The sequence below is a fragment of the Salvelinus alpinus genome, chromosome 2 (assembly GCF_045679555.1).
Source record: "Salvelinus alpinus chromosome 2, SLU_Salpinus.1, whole genome shotgun sequence".
Lineage (NCBI taxonomy): Eukaryota > Metazoa > Chordata > Actinopteri > Salmoniformes > Salmonidae > Salvelinus > Salvelinus alpinus.
The window spans coordinates 97,638,939-97,664,805 of record NC_092087.1 but is presented as its reverse complement, the minus strand read 5'-3'; the positions used below and the strand labels follow the sequence as shown (position 1 = coordinate 97,664,805).

General features: G+C 43.0%; 1 protein-coding gene across 3 annotated transcripts in view; it reads left to right on the top strand.

Moving 5' to 3' along the window:
* Positions 1–25,867, top strand: part of LOC139568360 (perforin-1-like) — an 88,587-nt gene that overhangs the window by 45,115 nt on the left and 17,605 nt on the right. For 2 of the 3 annotated variants that reach the window (XM_071390132.1, XM_071390131.1), the window contains exons 2-5: positions 814–1,247; positions 1,352–1,591; positions 17,701–17,917; positions 18,455–18,763. In XM_071390132.1, the coding sequence (XP_071246233.1) occupies positions 901–1,247; positions 1,352–1,591; positions 17,701–17,917; positions 18,455–18,763 (1,113 nt within the window). In that variant the 5' untranslated portion in view covers positions 814–900. The remainder of the gene's footprint in view (positions 1–813; positions 1,248–1,351; positions 1,592–17,700; positions 17,918–18,454; positions 18,764–25,867) is intronic. The other variant, XM_071390133.1, reaches the window with a different exon arrangement.

The window sequence follows — 25,867 nt, the reverse complement described above, 5'->3', positions numbered from 1 at the left end:
TGCTGGAAAAGTGGCTGTCTTTTTCTGTGACTTGGCTCATACCTAACATAATCGTTTGGTGTGCTTTCGTCGTAAAACCTTTTTGAAATCGGACACTTTGGCTGGATTTACAACAAGTGTATCTTTAAAATGGTGTAAAATGTTTGATGTTTGAGGAATTTAAATTATGGGATTTCTGTTGTTTTGAATTTGGCGCCCTGCAGTTTCACTGGCTGTTGACGAGGTGGGACGCTACCGTCCCACATACCCTAGAGAGGTTAACTAACCTCCAGAAGAGCTCCAGACATAGTATGGACACACACATAGAGTATGGACACTCACACATACACACACAGTATGGACACACACACACACTAGTATGGACACACACACACACAGTATGGACACACACACACAGTATGGACACACACACACACACACACACACACACACACACACACACACACACACACACACACACACGGTATGGACACACACAGGTTATTCTGATGTTCAGAAGCATTTTTGGTCATAGAAACAGGATCCACCGGTGCTCAATTTAGTCTCGTAGCAAAGCGTCTGAATAAATAAGGTATTTATTTTAATACATTTGTAAAAAAAAGAATATTTAATCAATTTTTGAATAAGGCTGTAACGTAACAAAATGTGGAAAAAGTCAGGGAGTCTGATTACTTTCCGTATGCACTGTACATAGAGCTTTTCATTTCAAGTAACAAAGACCTTCACATCATGGAGTTTAAACAGCCTCTCTCCTTTTCTCTCTCCCCACACCTCTCACTTTCTCTGCCTCTTTCTACCCCACACCTCTAATAGTCAATCTCCTCCCATTTCTCTCTCTCTCTCTCTCTCTCTCTCTCTCTCTCTCTCTCTCTCCCTCTCCTCCCTCCCTTTAGTTCAGTCATGACCTTCCCAGCCCTTCCCATCTACTCCCTTCCTCTCCTCCTTCTCCTTTCTCACCTGGACTCCGCCCTCACCTGTCGTATTGCAGGGAAATCCCAGTGTGACTCCGCCCCCTTCGTCCCCGGTCACAACCTGGCAGGGGAGGGGTTTGACGTGGTGACCCTGAAACGTAAAGGGGCCTACCTGATAGACCTGAAGACCTACCTGTCCCCCAATGAAACCTGTACACTGTGTAGTAACCCCCTATACAGGAATGAGCTGCAGAAAATACCCCTGTCTGTTGTAGACTGGAGGCCCTACAGCCACTGTACTGAGGATATCTCCAGCCACTCCCATGCCTCTGTCAGGTGAGTAGGATAGTTTCTGTCTGTTTACTTGATGGAAATTGGACAGTAAACATCTCTCCTCCGCTCTCCTCTCCTCACCTATCCTCTCCTCTTCTCTCCTCCAGTAACCTGGCACAGTCCACTACCAACGAGATCTCTACAAAATGGAAGGGGGGTTTTGGTTATGAGGCGAAGGTGTCTGTAAGCGTACCTGCGGGACCGGGGAGTGTGAAAATGGAGAAGGATGTGGGCGCTAGCATAGAGATGGGAGGGTCCCAGTCTGATGTAGCCATCTTTGCCAAAACGAAGACCAAAGAGGACCGCCACTCTTTCTTCTCACAGAATCGCCGCTGCCGTCACTACAGGTAATAATAATAATTATTATGATTTGTTAAACTTTTATAGCGCTTCCCTTGCAGATAAAACACATGCATTTCACAGGTAATCTTGTGTGATAACATATGACAACATTTTAAAGCAACATGTGGTAACATGAAACTATACATGTGAAAACATGATCTCATGTGATTCATTTTTGTTCAACATGGGGATGCAAAATGTCAAAATGACAACATTTTAGCAAGACAAAAACCTCCAGGGGACCATTCAACAGCATCCCAAGGACGTCCTAAAAACGTCCTCAAGGACATCCCTGGAACAAACCAGGAACAAGGCAGAACCTCCAGGGAACAATGACAAAACGTCCTGAGAACATCCCAAAGAACGTCCTTACGTCCTCAAAAACAAAACGGGAACAAGACAAAAACCTCCAGGGGACCATGCAACTGCAACCCAAGAACATCCTAAAAATGTCATCGGGGACATCCCTGGGACAAACCGGGAACTAGACAAAAAAAAAAAAAAAAATTATGTTATGGCTGGGCGCTGCTGGTGAAGAAGTCAGGTGCAGGAGAGCAGAGAGTTGTGAACAGACACTTTATTTGGCAGGAGAGAATAACAGCAGGACGCAGCTGCATCATCCTCCATCCAAAATTAGGCAAAAGTGTAAATGCGCCAAAATAGACCTGATAAAGTTAACAAAGTAACAATCTTCGTGTAACAATAAACACGGAACAAACCAGCTTACGCGAACAAACACCACGTAACACAAAACAATCCTACACAAAGACATGATGGGGAACAGAGGAATAAATACATATGAATTGATTGGGGAATGAAAACCAGGTGTGCAGGGAACAAGACAAAACAAATGGATACAAGAAAAATGGAGCGGCGATGGCTAGAAAGCCGGTGATGTCGACCGCCGAACGCCACCCGAACAAGGAGAGGAGCCGACTTCGGCGGAAGTTGTAACAATTTCTAAACCTTTTTTTTTATTCTTCCTACATTTTAGGACTTTGTCAAGCAACTAGTTACCGACTTAACAACCTCATTTACAATTATTTCTGGAGGAATTAAAAATAATCTCTCTTTTGTATACTAGTGGTGCGTGGCTGAGCGAAGAATGTGCTCTCAATAGCAAAAAAAGACTTGTGGAGGTCTACAATTATTTTTCTGAGGTCTTGGCTGATTTCTTTTGATTTTCCCATGATGTCAAGCAAAGAGACACTGAGATTGAAGGTAGGCCTTGAAATACATCCACAAGTAAACCTCCAATTGACTCAAATGATGTCAATTAGCCTATCAGAAGCTTCTAAAGCCATGACATCATTTTCTGGAATTTTCCAAGCTGTTTAAAGGCACATTCAACTTAGTGTATGTGAAATTCTGACCCACTGGAATTGTGATACAGTGAATTATAAGTTAAATAATCTGTCTGTAAACATTTCTTGGGACAATTAATTGTGTCATGCACAAATGTAGATGTCCTAACCGACTTGCCAAAACTCTAGTTTGTTAACAAGAAATGTGTGGAGTGGTTGAAAATGAGTTTTAACCTTTCACGAGCCTCTACCCCGGGTCCGGGATCACCCCCCACACCCCCCACACACTGATTAGCATAGCTAGCATAGCTTCACAAGTAGATAGTAGCATCTAAATATCATTAAATCACAAGTCCAAGACACCAGATGAAAGATACAGATCTTGTGAATAAAGCCACCATTTCAGATTTTTAAAATGTTTTACAGGGAAGACAAAATATGTAAATCTATTAGCTAAACACGTTAGCAAAATACACCACTATTCTAACTCCATCAGTTTCTTACTCCTTCAGGTGCTATCACCAATTCGGCTCAACTAAGATATTGATATCCACTAACCAAGAAAAAACCTCTTCAGATGACAGTCTGATAACATATTCATGGTATAGGATAGTTTTTGTTAGAAAAAAGTGCATATTTCAGGTAGAAATCACAGTTTACAATTGCACCGACCATCACAAATCGACTAGAATTACTAGATAGAGCAACGTGTATGACCAATTTACTCATCATAAAACATTTCATAAAAATAGACAAAGCATAGCAATGGAAAGACCCAGTTCTTGTGATTTCAGACCATATTTCAGATTTTCTAAGCGTTTTTCAGCGAAAACACAATAAATCGATAAGTTAGCATACCACATGTGCAAACGTTACCAGAGCATCGATTCCAGCCAAAGAGCGCTATAACGTAATCACCGCCAAAATATATTAATTTTTTCACTAACCTTCTCAGAATTCTTCCGATGACACTCCTGTAACATCATTTTACAATATACATATACAGTTTGTTCGAAAAGGTGCATATTTAGCCATACAAAACCGTGGTTACACAATAAAAATACTAGGAAATCAAGCCTCAATATGTCTGACGTCATCTATCAGAGTGATCTAGTTTAATTGAAAGCTAATCATATACTTGACTAAAAAATGCAGGGTTGACAGCAATCGAAAGACAAATTAGTTCTTAATGCAACCGCTGATTTACATTTTTAAAATTATCCTTACTTTTCAATACAGGGTTCGCCAAGTGAAGCTATACCAAACAAAATGGCGAAATATGCGTTTAAAATATTTCGACAGAAACACGATTTATCATATTAAATATTGGTTACTTTGAGCTGTTCTTCCATCAGATTCTTGGGCAATGTATCCTTTCTATGTTATAAACGTCTTTTGGTCGATAGATGTCCTCTGTCCTTCGAAATGTCCACCACCAACGACCGACACCCAAAAACGTGTCCAAAGTTTCAGAGTGCACAACAAATAAATTCCTCAAAATCGCACTAAACGGATATAAATTGCTATAAAACGGTTCAAATTAACTACATTATGATGTTTTTAACAACTATAACGACTGAAAACATGACCGGAGAAATATTGCTGGTTAGACAACGATTTGGAACGAGGCAAGTCCGATGGCCTTCACGCTTCAGGCGCACGACGAGAAAGGGCGGTCCCTATACATTTTGGTCTTTTATAATGGCTGTGAATGTCCCATCGATTTCATTCAAAACGTGATGACGTACAGACACCCAGAGGAAGACGTAGGCAGTGTCGGTTTCTTCATAGCATTCACTGTCGCCTTAAAAACAGACTCCAGATCAGAGGTAAACATTTCTGAAATCTGAACCCTGTCATGAAAAGTGCTGTAGAAATTGTTCTGTACCACTCAGAGACAAAATTCCAACTTCTATAGAAACTAGAAGGTGTTTTCTATCCAATAATAACAATAATATGCATATTGTACGATCAAGAATTTAGCACGAGGCAGTTTAATTTGGAGACCCAAATATGCTAATGCGGAACAGCACCCCCTATAGTTGCAAGAAGTTAATGACTCCAACATAAGTGTATGTAAACTTCTGACTTCAACTGTAAATACAGAAGATAAAAAACTATTCATATCTAACTCCCTTCATCTGCATTAATCTGAGGACACAGGATAGTATTTCAATGAGACACTTAATTTCAACCAGTTGTCACGCCCTGACCTTGGAGACCTTTTTCATGTCTCTATTTTGGTTGGTCAGGGTGTGAGTTTGGGTGGGCATTCTATGTCTGGTGTTCTATGTTGTTCTATGTTTTGTATTTCTATGTGTTTGGCTTGGTATGGTTCCCAATCAGAGGCAGCTGTCTATCGTTGTCTCTGATTGAGAACCATACTTAGGTAGCATGTTCCCACCCGTGTTTGTGGGTAGTTGTTTTCTGTTTTGTGTATTGCACCTTGCAGAACTGTTCGTTTGTTGTTTTGTTCAAGTGTTCGTATTTATTAAAAGTAATATGGACACTTACCACGCTGCACCTTGGTCCTCTTCCCCTTCTCCCGACGACGTCCGTTACACCAGTGGAGATTGTGAAACCCTTTTTTGAAGGAAGTTCATTATCCAGGTGTTATAAATACATAAATCCATTATAATTATGATAATTGTTGACCCGACCAAGTGACATTACATTTACATTTACATTTAAGTCATTTAGCAGACGCTCTTATCCAGAGCGACTTACAAATTGGTGCATTCACCTTATAATATCCAGTGGAACAACCACTTTACAATAGTGCATCTAACTCTTTTAAGGGGGGGGGTTAGAAGGATTACTTTATCCTATCCTAGGTATTCCTTAAAGAGGTGGGGTTTCAAGTGTCTCCGGAAGGTGGTGATTGACTCCGCTGACCTGGCGTCGTGAGGGAGTTTGTTCCACCATTGGGGTGCCAGAGCAGCGAACAGTTTTGACTGGGCTGAGCGGGAATTGTACTTCCTCAGAGGTAGGGAGGCGAGCAGGCCAGAGGTGGATGAACGCAGTGCCCTTGTTTGGGTGTAGGGCCTGATCAGAGCCTGAAGGTACGGAGGTGCCGTTCCCCTCACAGCTCCGTAGGCAAGCACCATGGTCTTGTAGCGAGCTTGATGCGAGCTTCAACTGGAAGCCAGTGGAGAGAGCGGAGGAGCGGGGTGACGTGAGAGAACTTGAGAAGGTTGAACACCAGACGGGCTGCGGCGTTCTGGATGAGTTGTAGGGGTTTAATGGCACAGGCAGGGAGCCCAGCCAACAGCGAGTTGCAGTAATCCAGACGGGAGATGACAAGTGCCTGGATTAGGACCTGCGCCGCTTCCTGTGTGAGGCAGGGTCGTACTCTGCGAATGTTGTAGAGCATGAACCTACAGGAACGGGTCACCGCCTTGATGTTAGTTGAGAACGACAGGGTGTTGTCCAGGATCACGCCAAGGTTCTTAGCGCTCTGGGAGGAGGACACAATGGAGTTGTCAACCGTGATGGCGAGATCATGGAACGGGCAGTCCTTCCCCGGGAGGAAGAGCAGCTCCGTCTTGCCGAGGTTCAGCTTGAGGTGGTGGTCCGTCATCCACACTGATATGTCTGCCAGACATGCAGAGATGCGATTCGCCACCTGGTTATCAGAAGGGGGAAAGGAGAAGATTAATTGTGTGTCGTCTGCATAGCAATGATAGGAGAGACCATGTGAGGATATGACAGAGCCAAGTGACTTGGTGTATAGCGAGAATAGGAGAGGGCCTAGAACAGAGCCCTGGGGGACACCAGTGGTGAGAGCACGTGGTGCGGAGACAGATTCTCGCCACGCCACCTGGTAGGAGCGACCTGTCAGGTAGGACGCAATCCAAGCGTGGGCCGCACCGGAGATGCCCAACTCGGAGAGGGTGGAGAGGAGGATCTGATGGTTCACAGTATCAAAGGCAGCCGATAGGTCTAGAAGGATGAGAGCAGAGGAGAGAGAGTTAGCTTTAGCAGTGCGGAGCGCCTCCGTGACACAGAGAAGAGCAGTCTCAGTTGAATGACTAGTCTTGAAACCTGACTGATTTGGATCAAGAAGGTCATTCTGAGAGAGATAGCAGGAGAGCTGGCCAAGGACGGCACGTTCAAGAGTTTTGGAGAGAAAAGAAAGAAGAGATACTGGTCTGTAGTTGTTGACATCGGAGGGATCGAGTGTAGGTTTTTTCAGAAGGGGTGCAACTCTCGCTCTCTTGAAGACGGAAGGGACGTAGCCAGCGGTCAAGGATGAGTTGATGAGCGAGGTTAGGTAAGGGAGAAGGTCTCCGGAAATGGTCTGGAGAAGAGAGGAGGGGATAGGGTCAAGCGGGCAGGTTGTTGGGCGGCCGGCCGTCACAAGACGCGAGATTTCATCTGGAGAGAGAGGGGAGAAAGAGGTCAAAGCACAGGGTAGGGCAGTGTGAGCAGAACCAGGGGTGTCGTTTGACTTAGCAAACGAGGATCGGATGTCGTCGACCTTCTTTTCAAAATGGTTGACGAAGTCATCCGCAGAGAGGGAGGAGGGGGGGAGGGGGAGGAGGATTCAGGAGGGAGGAGAAGGTGGCAAAGAGCTTCCTAGGGTTAGAGGCAGATGCTTGGAATTTAGAGTGGTAGAAAGTGGCTTTAGCAGCAGAGACAGAAGAGGAGAATGTAGAGAGGAGGGAGTGAAAGGATGCCAGGTCCGCAGGGAGGCGAGTTTTCCTCCATTTCCGCTCGGCTGCCCGGAGCCCTGTTCTGTGAGCTCGCAATGAGTCGTCGAGCCACGGAGCAGGAGGGGAGGACCGAGCCGGCCTGGAGGATAGGGGACATAGAGAGTCAAAGGATGCAGAAAGGGAGGAGTGGAGGGTTGAGGAGGCAGAATCAGGAGATAGGTTGGAGAAGGTTTGAGCAGAGGGAAGAGATGATAGGATGGAAGAGGAGAGAGTAGCGGGAGAGAGAGAGCGAAGGTTGGGACGGCGCGATACCATCCGAGTAGGGGCAGTGTGGGAAGTGTTGGATGAGAGCGAGAGGGAAAAGGATACAAGGTAGTGGTCGGAGACTTGGAGGGGAGTTGCAATGAGGTTAGTAGAAGAACAGCATCTAGTAAAGATGAGGTCAAGCGTATTGCCTGCCTTGTGAGTAGGGGGGGAAGGTGAGAGGGTGAGATCAAAAGAGGAGAGGAGTGGAAAGAAGGAGGCAGAGAGGAATGAGTCAAAGGTAGACGTGGGGAGGTTAAAGTCACCCAGAACTGTGAGAGGTGAGCCATCCTCAGGAAAGGAACTTATCAAGGCGTCGAGCTCATTGATGAACTCTCCAAGGGAACCTGGAGGGCAATAAATGATAAGGATGTTAAGCTTGAAAGGGCTGGTAACTGTGACAGCATGGAATTCAAAGGAGGCGATAGACAGATGGGTCAGGGGAGAAAGAGAGAATGTCCACTTGGGAGAGATGAGGATCCCAGTGCCACCACCCCGCTGACCAGAAGCTCTCGGGGTGTGCGAGAACACGTGGGCAGACGAGGAGAGAGCAGTAGGAGTAGCAGTGTTATCTGTGGTTATCCATGTTTCCGTCAGTGCCAAGAAGTCGAGGGACTGGAGGGAAGCATAGGCTGAGATGAACTCTGCCTTGTTGGCCGCAGATCGGCAGTTCCAGAGGCTGCCGGAGACCTGGAACTCCACGTGGGTCGTGCGCGCTGGGACCACCAGGTTAGAATGGCAGCGGCCACGCGGTGTGAAGCGTTTGTATGGTCTGTGCAGAGAGGAGAGAAGAGGGATAGACAGACACATAGTTGACAGGCTACAGAAGAGGCTACGCTAATGCAAAGAAGATTGGAATGACAAGTGGACTACACGTCTCGAATGTTCAGAAAGTTAAGCTTACGTTGCAAAAGATCTTATTGACTAAAATGATACAGTACTGCTGGCTGGTGAAGTAGGCTAGCTAGCAGTGGCTGCGTTGTTGACTTTGTTTGAAAGTGTAGCTGGCTAGGTAACCTCGATAACCTCGATAATTACTCTAATAATAATTACTCTAAACTACACAATTATCTTGGATACAAAGACAGCAAAGACAACTATGTAGCTAGCTAACACTACACTAATCAAGTCGTTCCGTTGTAATGTAATAGTTTCTACAGTGCTGCTATTCGGTAGAAGTTGGCTAGCTGGCTAGCTAGCAGTGTTGCAGTGTTGACTAGGTAGGAGAACGTTGGCGCGGCGTACGAAAATAGCTGGCTAGCTAACCTCGATAATTACTCTAAACTACACAATTATCTTAGATACAGACAGCAAAGACAACTATTTAGCTAGCTAACACTACACTAATCAAGTCGTTCCGTTGTAATGTAATAGTTTCTACAGTGCTGCTATTCGGTAGAAGTTGGCTAGCCGGCTAGCTAGCAGTGTTGACTACGTTAGAAGGACGAAAATAGCTGGCTAGCGAACCTCGATAATTACTCTAAACTACACAATTATCTTTGATACAAAGACGGCTATGTAGCTAGCTAAGAACAAATCAAACCGTTGTACTGTAATGAAATGAAATGTGATACTACCTGTGGAGCGAAGCGAAATGCGACCACTCGCCGCAACCCGGAAGTGTTGGATGACATCTCACCCATGATCATGCTGTGCCCTCTGTGTCACCCAGTTCAGATGCGGGAGGAGTTCACCAAAACAGCTGATATAACCTAGAGGATTTAGAAGAGAGACTGTTATTGTGTGTGTGTGTGGTCTCACCTGGTGTCCACACTAAGTGGCTACAGAGTACTTTATGCTGAAAAACAGACACATGAGGACAAACAATAGAAGATAATGTATGTGACACAGACACCTATTGGAGCTAAATACTTATTTTCCACTATAATTTGCAAATTCATTTATTAAAAATCCTACAATGTCATTTTCTGGATTTTCTTTTCTCATTTTGTCTGTCATAGTTGAAGTGTACCTATGATGAAAATTACAGGCCTCTCTCATCTTTTTAAGTAGAAGAACTTGCACAATCGGTGGCTGACTAAATACTTTTTGCCCCAATATAATTACAAAGAGGAGATTCTCCTGATTAAAATAGTGCCCGTGTAAAAGTTTTGCTTCTGTCCCTCTCCTCTCCCCTACCTGGGCTCAAACCAGGTACCCTCTGCACACAGACAACAGCCACGCTCGAAGAATCGTTACCCATCGCTCCACAAAAGCCATAGCTCTTGCAGAGCAAGGGGAACTACTTCAGGGTCTCAGAGCAAGTGACGTCACCGATTGAAATGCTATTAGCGCGCACTAGCTAGCTGTTTCATACCGGTTACACCCGACTTGAAATCTAAATATACACATTGTGAGATGTTTGGCGAAATAGACAGGCATGCCTATTTTCCCCCATAGGAAATAAGGGGAAGACCGCAGAGTTCCAATATTATTTTTGTTGTTTACATTTTAACTATAAAACAATGTGAGCAGGTCTCATTGCCAACAATAGCGAAGCAGGCATTGCAACGTTGAACAATAAACTGGGAATAGAACATTCGGAAGGGTTGTTGGTGCCACGTTGCTCAATATAACTAATAGGAGCTGGCAGGGTGAAAAATGCACTAAATGAAGGCCTGTTTTTTCGCGATTACTTCAAAACAACGGCAAGCATCTGGGAAATATGGTCATATTATGAAACTGGGCTCCACGGCGGATGCAATGAACTAGTTTTCATCAGAAAATAACGTTGTTAAAAATGTAATGTGTCCAGCCTACTATCTACAGGGATTTTAGAGCACTCTCGTCTGAGTGTACCAGAGCGCAGAATAATTACTTTACGAGCGCTCAACACTCGTTGAATATGGCCGGTGTCAGTAAACATCGTAATTAAAGCGTAATTACATTGTTTCCAGCAGCACATTTACAGTCACCAACGCTCTGATTAACACGAAAACTGCCAAATCAGCTCTGCTAGGGTGAGTAAAATGGTCAGAGTGGTCTCATTTGTGTCTGGAAGTAGCTAGGCAACAAGCTTGGGTGCTTGACTACCATTGTAAGTCCAGAACACTCAAATCAACAACTCCTCAGCCTGAACGTGCAGTGTGCTCTCCGAGAGCAAAATGGTCTGAATTTACAAACTGACCCAAAAAAATTCTGAATGGATACACCATAATATTAATCTAATTAATTAAGCCACATTTCTAAAAATCAATCCCATATACTATGTCATTACAAAAAATGTCTCTGGTAATGCCAATACGGAATACTATCAAATGCTTCTCAAAGATGCCCTCTGGTGGTCAAACTAGCATTAGCTTGCAGTAACAGAAGAAATAGCTGTGAATTAAATGACGTGCCACAGAATGCTGCAGCAGCACACAACTTTTAAAGGAGGAACCACTGTATGGAATCATGTAGTAACCAAAAAAGTGTTAAACAATTCAAAATATATTTTATATTTGAGATTTTTCAAAGTAGCCACCCTCTGCCTTGATGACAGCTTTGCACACTCTTGGTATTCTCTCAACCAGCTTCATGAGGTAGTCACCTGCAATGCTTTTCCAACAGTCTTGAAGGAGTTCCCACATATGCTGAGCACTTGTTTGCTGCTTTTCCTCAACTCTGCGGTCCATCTCATCCCAAACCATCTCAATTGGGTTGAGGTCGGGTGATTGTGGAGGCCAGGTCATCTGATGCAGCACTTCATCACTCTCCTTCTTGGTCAAATATCCCTTACACAACCTGGGGGTGTCATAAAGGAAAACCCTTGAATGAGTAGGTGTGTCCAAACTTTTTACTGGTACTGTAAATACTCTGAAAAGATACAGTTACGGAGCCACCCCAGATTTGGCCCCTGGGAGGCGTGGCAGTCACAATAACAATAAAATAAACATGTAAATACATATTTAGATTCCAGTTAATGTCTCCATACCAAGTTGAGAGTGTCGTCTTTCAGATCCAATTGGAACTGAGTTGATAGCCCATAGCGTTCCGAAGCTAGACTTTAAAGTCTGATGGCACCGTTGCCCATATCACCTATAGAGCCCATATCAGTGGCTATCTTATAGGTCGAACCCGTATGTCAGATTAACTCAATTTCTCAGCCTCTGAGTATCACAGCAACACAACAGTTTGAATGAATAACAGAGACATTTTCATGGCAAGATGCTATGGATGAAATTGATTTAAAAAATAACAGTTCAAAACATGAAAAAAATACAAAAACATATTTTTAAATATCAAACTTGACTACACATATGTGAAAAGATTCCAATATTTGCTTATTTTGGGGATTTTAAATCACTTACCTGTCTTACAAAAGGTTCATAAAAGAAAAAGTGTTACTGCATGACAGAAAGTGTCATTTTGTCATCATTTCCAATTTGGGGTAAAACATGACTCCTGTTGGTGCTTTAGAGGGCAAGATACAGGTAACTGCTAAAATAAAGGAACCACATGAGTAAACAAGGGATATAAAGTATATTAAAACGCAGGGGCTCCAACACAGGTGTGGTTCCAGAGCAATTAAAATCACATCATGGGGGTCATGTATAAAATCGCTGGGCAGGATGATAATGCCCCAATCCACAGGGCACGAGTCGTCACTGAATGGTTTGATGAACATGAATACAATTTAACCTCTAATTCCTCCCAAACCCGGATCCGGGAGCACCCCCCACAGTAAAAAAGCTGACTAGCATAGCCTTGCATAGCGTCACAAGTAAATACTAGCATCTAAATATCATTAAATCACAAGTCCAAGACACCAGATGAAAGATACACATCTTGTGAATCCAGCCATCATTTCTGATTTTTAAAATGTTTTACAGGGAAGACACAATATGTAAATCTATTAGTTAACCACGTTAGCAAAAGACACCACTTTTTTTACTCCACCAGTTTTTTACTCCATCAGTAGCTATCACAAATTCGACCAAATAAACATATAAATAGCCACTAACCAAGAAACAACTTCATCAGATGACAGTCTGATAACATATTTATTGTATAGCATATGTTTTGTTAGAAAAATGTGCATATTTCAGGTATAAATCACAGTTCTACATTGCAGCTGCAATCTGAAATAGCGTCGATGCAGGCAGAATAATTACAGAGACCAACGTCAAATACATAATTACTCATCATAAAACATTTCTGAAAAATACACAGCGTACAGCAAATGAAAGCCCAACATCTTGTGAATCCAGCCAATATGTCAGATTTTTTAAGTGTTTTACAGCGAAAACACAATATAGCATTATATTAGCTTACCACAATAGCCAGAAACACAACCGCATTTACCAGCAGTAAATGTTAGCGATCGTAACAACCCAGCAAAAGATATATAATTTGACTAACCTTGATATATTTCATCAGATGACAGTCCTGTAACATCATATTACACAATGCATATAGGTTTTGTTCGAAAATGTGCATATTTAGCAACACAAATCGTGGTTATACAATGTGATCAGTAGCATCATTTCATGCATTCTGGCCGGCGCCATCTTGGAGAGGCACCTAATCTAATCAATAAATAATCGAAAACTTGACTAAAAAATACAGGTTGGACAGCAAATGAAAGATGCATTAGTTATTAATGCAACCGCTGTGTTAGATTTTTAAAATTAACGTTACTAGACATACAGTGTGCGTTACAGCCAGACCAGTGCCGCAATTAATGGCGGACAAATCCATTTACATTTTTCCACATAAATACGAATAACATCATAAATAGCTCTTACTTTTGGACGAGCTTCCATCAGAATCTTGGGCAAGTTGTCCTTTGTCCAAAAGAATCGTTGCACGGTTGTAAAACGTCCTCTTCAACTTTGGAATTAGCAGCTAACAATAGCTATGTCGCACAGACATGCCGAAATCTTCAAAGCGCAATACTAAGAAAATTCCGAAAATGGCAATATACTCGCATAAACTGATATAACTCGGTTTAAAATAACTTCGTTATGATGTTTCTAACACCTATTTGAAATTAAATCACAGACGGATATAGCTAAGACCTATAACGAGAGCTTTTGAGCATGCCATCCTGATGTCCTCCATTGCGTCTTGACGAGCGTCGAAAAGAGCGGACCTTCCATGCCATGGCCTTTTATAAGGTCTGAGAGCTACGTAGAAACTCCATTCCAATTCTCATTGGTTACTGACATCCAGGGGAAGGCGCGTGCAGTTCATGTCGACCCATAGGATACATACAGAGCTTTAAACTGATCTGAGAACAGAGCCTCGTTTTCAGACATTCGCAGTTCCTGTCATGAATTTCGCTGCAGAATGGGCTCTGTTTCACCCACAGACATAATTCAAACGGTTTTAGAAACTAGAGATTGTTTTCTATCCAATAGTAATAATAATATGCATATTGTACAAGCAAGAATTGAGTACGAGGCAGTTTAATTTGGGAACGATAAATGTCGAAGTTGAAACAGCACCCCCTGTAGTGACAAGAGGTTTTAAATCATATGGAAATATCCATCTCAGTCACCAGATCTCAAACCAATTAAACACTTCTGGGACCTTCGGGTACGGCACCTGAGACAGCTTTTTCCACCATCAACATAACATGAAGTTATGGAACTTTTTGTGGAAGAATGGTGTCGCATCCGTCCAATAGAGTTTTTGAAGCTGTTCTAACGGCTCGTGGTGCTTTAGGGGTCAATAGGTTGTGGTGGCCCAACACCCTCTTAAGACACCTCATGTTGGTGCTTTAGGGGTCAATAGGTCGTGGTGGCCCAACCTATTAAGACACCTTATGTTGGTGATGTAGAGGTCAATAGGCCGTGGTGGCCCAACACCCTATCAAGACACCTTATGTTGGTGATGTAGAGGTCAATAGGTCGTGGTGGCCCAACCTATTAAGACACCTTATGTTGGTGCTGTAGAGGTCAATAGGTCGTGGTGGCCCAATGCCCTATCAAGACACCTTATGTTGGTGCTGTAGAGGTCAATAGGTTGTGGTGGCCCAACACCCTCTTAAGACACCTTATGTTGGTGCTTTAGGGGTCAATAGGTCGTGGTGGCCCAACCTATTAAGACACCTTATGTTGGTGCTGTAGAGGTCAATAGGCCGTGGTGGCCCAACACCCTATCAAGACACCTTATGTTGGTGATGTAGAGGTCAATAGGCCGTGGTGGCCCAACACCCTATCAAGACACCTTATGTTGGTGCTGTAGAGGTCAATAGGTCGTGGTGGCCCAACCTATTAAGACACCTTATGTTGGTGCTGTAGAGGTCAATAGGTCGTGGTGGCCCAATGCCCTATCAAGACACCTTATGTTGGTGCTGTATAGGTCAATAGGTCGTGGTGGCCCAACCTATTAAGACACCTTATGTTGGTGCTTTAGGGGTCAATAGGTCGTGGTGGCCCAACGCCCTATCAAGACACCTTATGTTGGTGCTGTAGAGGTCAATAGGTCGTGGTGGCCCAACGCCCTATCAAGACACCTTATGTTGGTGTTTCCTTTATTTTGACAGCTACCTGTATGTTGGTGCTTTTAAGATTAATATATTGTACACACCTTTATGACACCAATAAACAACAAGTTATATGAAATGGTTTGCTTGTTCGATAGCTATATTGTCACATTTGAATAATCTCATAGCAATTGTTTACTGTCCTGAGAATATAAGATAATTTTCAGGAATGTTCTGTAAGTATTGTTTTAGGTTGGAGGAAGTGATTGGCTGCTCTGAAAAGGCAGTGAAACCCTGCTATGGAACAGGACCAGCTAGCCCTGGACTAAGTGGTGCATGTTTTAATAGCTGCTTAACCCTAGGCTTGAATCTCTCTTAGCCCATACAGGTCTAAGTGCAACGATAACGCAGCTAGAAAGTATCAGAAAGGACAGCAAGTGGGTCCATTTAAACTCTGAGAGCTCATCCAAATACTTCTTTCCATTCCATGCAGAAGGAAGTCTTTGGACTGTTGTGTTGTAGGGAGTTCATTCCAGTGTTGGCTTGCTGGAGAAACTAAAGTACTTCTGATTTGAAGTATGTAGAAATATTTTTTGTAAAAAATAAGAATATATATATTGAAAACCATTTCCTTTCTGCAAGAATCTCATCTGTCTGTAACTGATAGTAAAATAATTAGGAGGGACTGGGCAGGGATGACATTCTCTACTTTTAAATCAAAACATTTTTTTACCACTAATTGGTATTTTCACTAATCAGATCAGCTTTTAAATATCTGGGCAAAAGATCAGAATTGGTGTGCCTGTGTAAACGCAGCCACAGTGTCACAGATACATTGTCAGTGTGTCCCCGGCCCAGAATGTGGTCAAACTTTAACCATAACATTCAACACTGGCAGTTAAACAGGTCATATACATGTATGAGTTTGATACATAACACAGAACACAGAAAAGGATAACTACAAATTCAGCATCTATAATGCATCTCTGTACTTAGCAAAATAGTGCCATCTGCCCTGCTATTCGAGTTAATCAGTTAATCTGACTATTCCCTCTGTCATCGTTGATTTAATTTACATATTTCAGCAATTTGAGAGTTTTCTGTATAGTTGTATAATTTTAGTGTATAGTTGTTTAATTTTGGTGCAAAGTTGTGTAATTTCGGTGTATAGTTGTACAATTCCGGTGTATAGTTGTAAAATGTTGGTGTATAGTTGTATAATTTTTGTGTATAGTTGTATAAGTTCGGTGTATAGTTGTATAATTTTGGTGTATAGTTTTATAATTTCGGTGTATAGTTGTATAATTTTGGTGTATAGTTGTATAATTTCGGTGTATAGTTGTATAATTTCGGTGTATAGTTGTATAATGTTGGTGTATAGTTGTATAATTTTGGTGTATAGTTGTATAATTTTGGTGTATAGTTGTATAATTTTGGTGTATAGTTGTATAATTTCGGTGAATAGTTGTATAATTTCGGTGTATAGTTGTATAATTTTTGGTGGGTTAAACTATTCTGTTTAATGCTACTCATAAATCACTATGATAAATATAATAGTTTTTCTTGAGTGTATTTTTAACAAAGCTGAAATTAACTTTGAAGTCCAAAGTGTAGGAATACAGGTGAATCAGTTACTGACACAGACATGGGGGCATAGCAGGAAGATCAGAATACTGCGAACCAAGAGATTGTGAATTCAAATCCCAGGTCAGGACATGTTGAATAATAATGGCTGTGTAAAGAACATACACAATGTAGTCAAAGTATGTCAAATATGTAAGTTGAAAGCACTGTGCTAAAAGCACTGTGTGTCTTTCATAATGACTAACAGGGCATCATGTGAACATTTGAATTTCAAAAATGCATAGTTTCACAGGATTTCAGATAAAATATCATCACATGTGAAGTGTTCCAAAAACTCACTGTTTTGTATATGAAATAAGATTCCACGTGTGTGAAATCATGTTTTTTCTGTAAGGGTTTTCATTTCATAAAGGCTTTGTTCACACAGTCACCACAGTTCCGATGTATTGGCACATCTGATCTTTTCCCCAATGTGTGAACAGCCCAAAAAAAACAAAAAAACATTGAATCTGATCTTTTGTGTTCCGATTTGTAACACATTCAAGTTTAAATTTCAATTCAATTCAATTCAATTTTATTTTATATAGCCCTTCGTACATCAGCTAATATCTCGAAGTGCTGTACAGACACCCAGCCTAAAACCCCAAACAGCTAGTAATGCAGGTGTAGAAGCACCTGCATCCTAAATGGATTCTTTGCATGTGACCTGCTGTTACCGCGACACCCACCAAAATGTTGAAAGGACCATTGCTTCTGTGTGCGATAGGCTGAGAAAGGGTCAACCAAATGTAGATCAAGGTCGTCTCTGTGTCGTATTTTAATTCACATCTGATATGCTAATTCTTGTGTTCCAGTTATCGCACGCCAAACTCTCCAACTCTCAGCGATGAGTTCCGTAAGGACATTGAACGTCTGGAATCATACTCTAAGACCTCTAAGGCCCAGTACCGCCGGCTCATAGACACCTATGGGACTCACTACATACGCCAAGTTGACCTGGGAGGCAGGCTGACGATGATTACAGCAATACACACCTGTCAGGCCTCACATAGTGGCCTCTCTACAAACCAGGTGACTTACTTAGTCTCAATGCCTGCTGAAATAGAGGACATTTTCCATTAAAGGAAGCTACAGGAATTCAAACAGCAATCTGTAACCATTACGTACCACCAGATCCGTATACTGTTAGATCAGGGCTCTTGAACCCTGTTCCTGAAGAGATACTCTCCTGTACGTTGACATCTACCTAGTCTATTGCTCTCCAACCCTGTTCCTGGAGAGATACCCTCCTGTACGTTTACATCTACCTAGTCTATTACTCTCCAACCCTGTTTTTTGGAGAACTTTCCTCCTGTAGGTTTTCGCTCCAACCCCAGTTGTAACTAACCTGATTCAGCTCATCAACCAGCTAATTATTAGAATCAGGTGTACTAGATTAGAGCGAAAACCTACAGCACAACATTTTTTGTAACTATTTCTAGAAGTTCAGTTACATTCAGAAAATTCCATTGATTAATATTGCCCACTTAGCAAATGCATCACAGTCTTTAATGGAAGAAACCTTAAAGACAACTCTCTGAATATATGGCTCTGTATTCCTTCTCTCAGGTGGAATCCTGCTTGTCCAGGGGCTTCAAGGTAAACGTTGGGATGTCAGTTTCCTCTAGCGACGAAAGGTGCTCCAAAGTTCTGGACAAACGTGACTCGAAGACCTCCTACAGCTCTAGCTTCCTCAGCCACCACACCAAGGTGGTGGGAGGCACTGGTTGGCCGGGGGAGCTGTCACTCAACCGTAACGACTCAGTGGGGTTCCGTAGTTGGATGAGAACCTTGAAGAACTTCCCGGACGTAATCCACTATTCTCTAACGCCTCTGCACCTGCTCATACCCAACACGGCTGTCCAGCAGGGAGTGAAGGTAACCTTTGGTTGTTGATATATTTCCCTCAAATTCATTACTGGACCTTGAAGCCAGTTCCACAGCTTTTTTTCATTCTTGCCCTCTAATCAGGGATTGATTTAGACCTGGGACACCAGGTGGGTGAAATAATAAGGTTTGGACACACACATTTTTCTAGGTGGCAAAGGTCTGGCTGGATATTGTAATTTTTCGGTGTAGTAACAAACCCCCAGCCATGCAACCACAAACTGCTCACATCTGTTGTTGGCGGAGAGAACATTTTGCAGGTTTAAAACCTGTTAAGGCTGCAAGCCCGACACCGGGACACCTATGGCAACATCCAGCTCAACATCCAGCTCAAGTGCAGGGCGCGAAATTCAAAATCTATTTTTTTTAAATATTTAACTTTCACACATTAACAAGTCCAATACAGCATTTGAAAGATAAACATCTTGTGAATCCAGCCAACATGTCCGATTTTTTAAATGTATTACAGCAAAAACACCACGTATATTTATGTTAGCTCACCACCAAATACAAAAGAGGACAGACATTTTTCACAGCACCGGTAGCATGCAGGTAGCATGCACAAAGCCAACCTAACTAACCTAGAACTAACCTAAATAACCTAGAAAAAACTACCTCAGATGACAGTCCTATAACATGTTACACAATAAATCTATGTTTTGTTCAAAAAATGTGCATATTTGAGCTATAAATCAGTTTTACATTACTGCTACCATCATAGCTACAGTCAGAAATAGCACGGGAGTAGCCAGAGTAAATACAGACACCAACGTCAACTACCTAATTACACATCATAAAACATTTCAGAAAAATATATGGTGGATAGCAAATGAAAGACAAAGATCTTGTGAATACAGCCAATATTTCAGATTTTTTAAATGTTTTACAGCAAAAACACCACATATATTTATGTTAGCTCACCACCAAATACAAAAGACAGACAGACATTTTTCACAGCACCGGTAGCATGCAGCTAGCATGCAGGTAGCATGCACAAAGCCAACCTAAATAACCTAGAACCAACCTAACTAACCTAGAAACAACTCCCTCAGATGACAGTCCTATAACATGTTACACAATAAATCTATGTTTTGTTCGAAAAATGTGCATATTTGAGCTATAAATCAGTTTTACATTACTGCTACCATCATAGCTACCATCATAGCTACAGTCAGAAATAGCACCAAAGCAGCCAGAGTAAATACAGACACCAACGTCAACTACCTAATTACTCATCATAAAACATTTCAGAAAAATATATGGTGGATAGCTAATGAAAGACAAAGATCTTGTGAATACAGCCAATATTTCTGATTTTTTAAGTGTTTTACAGCGAAAACACAATATATCGTCATATTAGCTTACTACAATAGCTAACATCAAATAGCTAACATCAATAGCAAACGGTAGCATAGCACAGTTCGACAGATATATATGAAATAGCATCCCAAATTGGGTCCTTATCTTTGTTGATCTTCATTCAGAATGTTGTACAAGAGGTCTTTTGTTCAGAACCAGCTTTGTTTCGATCCAAAACGAACTATTTCCCTCTGGAATTAGCAAGCACACTGGCCTTCCTGTGCTAACCTCTCCTTCATGAAAAAAATTCTTCCTGCGCATCACGTATAAAGTCCCGAATAAATTTAAATAATATAATTAAACTATATTGAAAAAACATACTTTAGGATGATATTGTGACATGTATCAAATAAAATCGAATCCAGATGTCATATTCATCTAGAACGACCGTTTTCCAGGTGGAGAGTCCCGGTCCAAATTCGCGCCTCACGAAAGAAAAAAGATTGCTGTCGTCTCACTCAAAGAGGGTGTATGCATTCTCTGATAGAGATATTCAACTGCTTTCTGCTCTCACTTCCGCATGACAGCCAGAGGAAGGTGTATGACGTGTTTCTACAGTCCTAAGTGACATGACCTTTTATAGACAAGCTCTTAAAGAGAGACTTCGCTTTTGGAAATCTCACTTCTGGATAGGAAATGAGCTGTAAAAAGGGTTCTGTTTCACTTAGAGACATAATTCAAACGTTTTTAGAAACTAGAGAGTGTTTTCTATCCAATATTAATAATAATATGCATATTGTACGAGCAAGAATTGAGAACGAGGCCGTTTGAAATGGCCACCTCTTTCCAGGTTACTCAAGGCTCCGCTTACAGCCATAAAAAGGTTAAGCAGATTTCCTTCCATTCTACACATCTTGCCATGTCTTATGTGTGTTCAAGTGATACCTGTAACAGGGCCCCCTGGGACCCCCTTGGGGTTGAGGCATAAATACACAATGAGTAACGATAACATGGCTATATACAGGAGGTGCCAGTACAGAGTCAATGTGCATGAGGTGATTGAAGTAGATATGTACATATAGGTAGGGGTAACTAGGCAACATGATAATAAACACAGTGTATGTAAGTGTGTTAATTAATCAAATGGCCTATTTACATTGACCACCCCCCCATGGACTATTTACATTGACCCCCCCATGGACTATTTACATTGACTCCCCCATGGACTATTTACATTGACCCCCCCATGGACTATTTACATTGACTCCCCCATGGAATATTTACATTGACCCCCCCATGGACTGTTTACATTTACCCTCCCATGGACTATTTTCATTGACCCCCCACTATGGACTATTTACATTGACCCCCCCATGGACTATTTACATTGACCCCCCCCATGGACTATTTACATTGACCCCCCCCCCCCCCCATGGACTATTTACATTTACCCTCCCATGGACTATTTACATTTACCCCCCCATGTACTATTTTCATTGACCTCCCCACTATGGACTATTTACATTGACCTCCCCCCATGGACTATTTACATTGACCCCCCACTATGGACGATTTACATTGACCCTCCCCATGGACTTTTTACATTGACCCCCCCATGGACTATTTACATTGACCCCCCATGGACTATTTACATTGACCCCCCCATGGACTATTTACATTGACCTCCCCCATGGACTATTTACATTGACCTCCCCCATGGACTATTTACATTGACCTCCCCCCATGGCCTATTTACATTGACCTCCCCCCTATGGCCAATTTATATTGACCCCCCCATGGACTATTTACATTGACCCCCCCATGGACTATTTACATTGACCCCCCCATGGACTATTTACATTGACCTCCCCATGGACTATTTACATTGACCTCCCCCCATGGCCTATTTATATTGACCCCCCATGGATTATTTACATTGACCCCCCCATGGACTATTTACATTGATCCCCCATGGCCTATTTACATTGACCCGCCCATGGACTATTTACATTGACCCCCCCCATGGCCTATTTACATTGACCCCCCCATGGCCTATTTACATTGACCCAGCATGGACTATTTACATTGACCCCCCAATGGACTATTTACATTGACCCCCCATGGATTATTTACATTGACCCCCCCATGGACTATTTACATTGACCCCCCCATAGACTATTTACATTGACCTCCCCCCATGGACTATTTACATTGACCTCCCACCTCCATTTATTTTTACACTGCTGCTACCTGCTGTCTATTATCTATGCACAGTCACTTTACCCATACCTACATGAACAAAGTACCTTGACCAACCTGTTCCCCCGCACATTGACTCGATACCAGCACTTTTGTCTTGCTGACCTTGAGGGAGAGGTTGTTGTCCTGGTACAACAATGCCAGGTCACTGACCTCCTCCCGACAGGCTATGTGGTAAACCGAGGGGTGTTGGGATGAGCGTGCAGAGATTAACGCAGAGACAGGGAGGTTTTAGTCTACAAACACAACTTTCCAACATCCGCATTGCCGTGCTGGGCCCCCCGACCTGTGGATGACGGAGAAAGAGAATCGTTGTAAGGACACGAACAGTGAACTTCCTCACGAGGAGTTAATATTTGAGGGTGTCCAGTGCCCACTTCACGGCAAGGCACTCCTTCTCGACAATCGAGTACAACTTCTCTCTCGGGAGGAGCTTCCTGCTGACATACATGATTGGGTGCGCCTCGCCTTCCTGCTCTTGGGACAAAATGGTCCCTACCCCTGTGTCAGACGTGTCTGTCTGGACCAGGAGGTTTATTGAGAAGTCCGGGGTGACGATGTGCAAACATAGGGCATCTTTCAGGGCCTGGAATGCCGCCTCTGTGTCGTCCGTCCATCGCACCATCTGGGGTAGTCGTGCCTTAGTTATGTACAAATCGACTGTAGTAGCCTGCTAATCCCAGGAATGACTCCACCTGCTCCTTGGTTCGGGGGACCGGCCATTCCCTAACGGCAGCGATTTTCTTTTTTCTTGGGGCTTCACATTTCCCCTCCCGATCTGATAGCCCAGGTACTCCACCTCGGTGTAGCCCAGCTTGCACTTGTGGGGGTTCACGGTCAGACCTGCATCCCTTAGCGCATCTACAACTGCCTGTAACCTACAAAGATGGGACTCCCAACTGTCACTGTGCACAATTATGTCATCCAAATAGGCAGCCGGGTACTCACTGTGCGGCCGCAAGATGCGGTCCATGAGTTGCTGAAAGGTCGCTGGTACCCAGTGGAGCCAGAAAGGAAGAACCCGGTAGTGGTACAGCCCCACCGGGGTGTGAAGGCCGTTTTCTCCTGGGAGGCCGCTGCCAGCGGCACGTGCCAATACCCCTTCGTCAGGTCCAACGCGCTGACGTATCTCGTCATACCCAAGCGGTCAATCAGTTCATCCACCAGTAGCATGGGGTAGGCGTTGAACTTACTGACCTCATTCAGGCCCCGGAAGTCATTGCAATACCAGTTTCGGTACCAGCACTATAGGGCTAGACCACTCACTGTGGGACTCCTCCAGTACCCCCATCTCTAGCATTGTCGTCACTTCCTGCTGGACCGCCACCCTCCGGGCTACTGGTATCCGATATGGCCGTTTACGCACTTTTTCTCCCAGACGTGGTGTTCTTCGGCTTGCAAGCGTCCCCTTTTCCTCCAAACATAACGATGGTCATTTTGGCCAAACAGTTCTATTTTTGTTTCATCAGACCAGAGGACATTTCTCAAAAAAGTACGATCTTTGTCCCCATGTGCATTTGCAAACCGTAGTCTTGCTTTTTTATGGCGGTTTTGGAGCATTGGCTTCTTCCTTGCTAAGCGGCTTTTCAGGTTATGTCAATATAGGACTCGTTTTACTGTGGATATAGATACTTTTGTACCTGTTTCCTCCAGCATCTTCACAAGGTCCTTTGCTGTTGTTCTGGGATTGATTTGCACTTTTCACACCAAAGTCCGTTCATCTCTAGGAAACATCTCCTTCCTGAGCGGTATGATGGCTGAGTGGTCCCATGGTGTTTATACTTGCGTACTATTGTTTGTACAGATGAACGTGGTACCTTCAGGCATTTGGAAATTGCTCCCAAGGATGAACCAGACATGTGGACGTCTACAATTTTTTTTCTGAGGTCTTGCCTGATTTCTTTTGATTTTCCCATGATGTCAAGCAAATAGGCACTGAGTTTGAAGGTAGGCCTTGAAATACATCCACAGTTACACCGCCAATTGACTCAAATGATGTCAATTAGCCTATCAGAAGCTTCTAAAGCCATGACATCATTTTCTGGAATTTTCCAAGCTGTTTAAAGGCACAGTCATCTTAGTGTATGTAAACTTCTGACCCACTGGAATTGTGATACAGTAAATTGTAAGTGAAATAATCTGTTTGTAAACAATTGTTGGAAAAATTACTTGTGTCATGCACGAAGTAGATGTCATAACCGACTTGCCAAAACTATAGTTTGTTAACAAAAAATGCATGGAGTGGTTGAAAAACTAGTTTTAATGACTCCAACCTAAGTGTATGTAAACTTCCGACTTCAACTGTAGTTGCCCAAGCCACAAGAGAAAATAACTAGGTAAGATATTAAAATCTAATTTTATTTGTCACATGTGCCAAATAGAACAGGTGAAATGCTTACGTTCAAGTCCTTAACCAACAAAGCAGTTCAATAAATATATATTTACTATATTTATAGTTTATTTACTAAAAAAATGAAAGTTAAAAAAATCTATCAAAAAGTAACACATGAAAATTACATAACAATAAGGAGGCTATATACAGGGGTTACCGGTACCGAGTCAGTGTGCGGGAATTACAGGTTAGTCGAGGTAATTTGGACATGTAGATAGGAGTAAAATGACTATGCATTGATAATAAGCAGCGAGTAGCAGCAGTGTAAAAACAAAGGGGAGTGGAAAATTTAAATTGTCCGGGTGGCCATTTGATTAATTGTTCAGCAGTCTTATGGCTTGGGTCTAGAAGATGTCCAGTAGCCTTTTGGACCTAGACTTGTGTGACTGTAGTCTTTGAAACATTTTTGTGCCTTCCTCTGACACCGCCTAGTATATAGTTCCTGGATGGCAGGAAGCTTGGCCCCGTGACGCACTGGGCTGTACGAACTATCCTATGAAGCGCCTTACGGTCAAATGCCGAGCAGTACGAGGCGGTGAGTCAACCGGTCAGGATGCTCTCGATGTTGCAGCTATATAACTTTTATAGGATCTGGGGACCCATGCCAAATATTTCCAGTCTCCTGAGGGGGAAAAGATGTTGTCGTGCCCTCTTCCCGACTGTTTTGTTGTGTTTGGACCATGATAGTGTGTTGGTGAAGTGGACACCAAGGAACTTGAAACTCCCGACATGCTCCACTACAGCCCTATAGATGCTCATGGGGGCAGTCCACGATCACCTCCATTGTTTTGATAACAATGAGGGAGAGGTTGTTGTCCTTGCACCACACTGCCAGGTCTCTGACCTCCTCTCTATAGGCTCATCATTGTCGGTGATTATGTGACTGTTGTGTCGTCAGCAAACTTAATGATGGTTCTGCAGTCATGGGTGAACAGGGAGTACAGGAGGGGACTAAGCACGCACCCCTGAGAGGCTCCAGTGTTGAGGATCAGTGTGGCAGATGTGTTGTTGCCTACCCTTACCACCTGGGGGCGCCCTGGAAATCCAGGATCCATTTGCAGAGGGGGGTGTTTAATCCCAGGGTCCCTAGCTTAGCGATGAGCTTTGTGGGGACTATGGTGTTGAACCCTGAGCTGTGATCAATG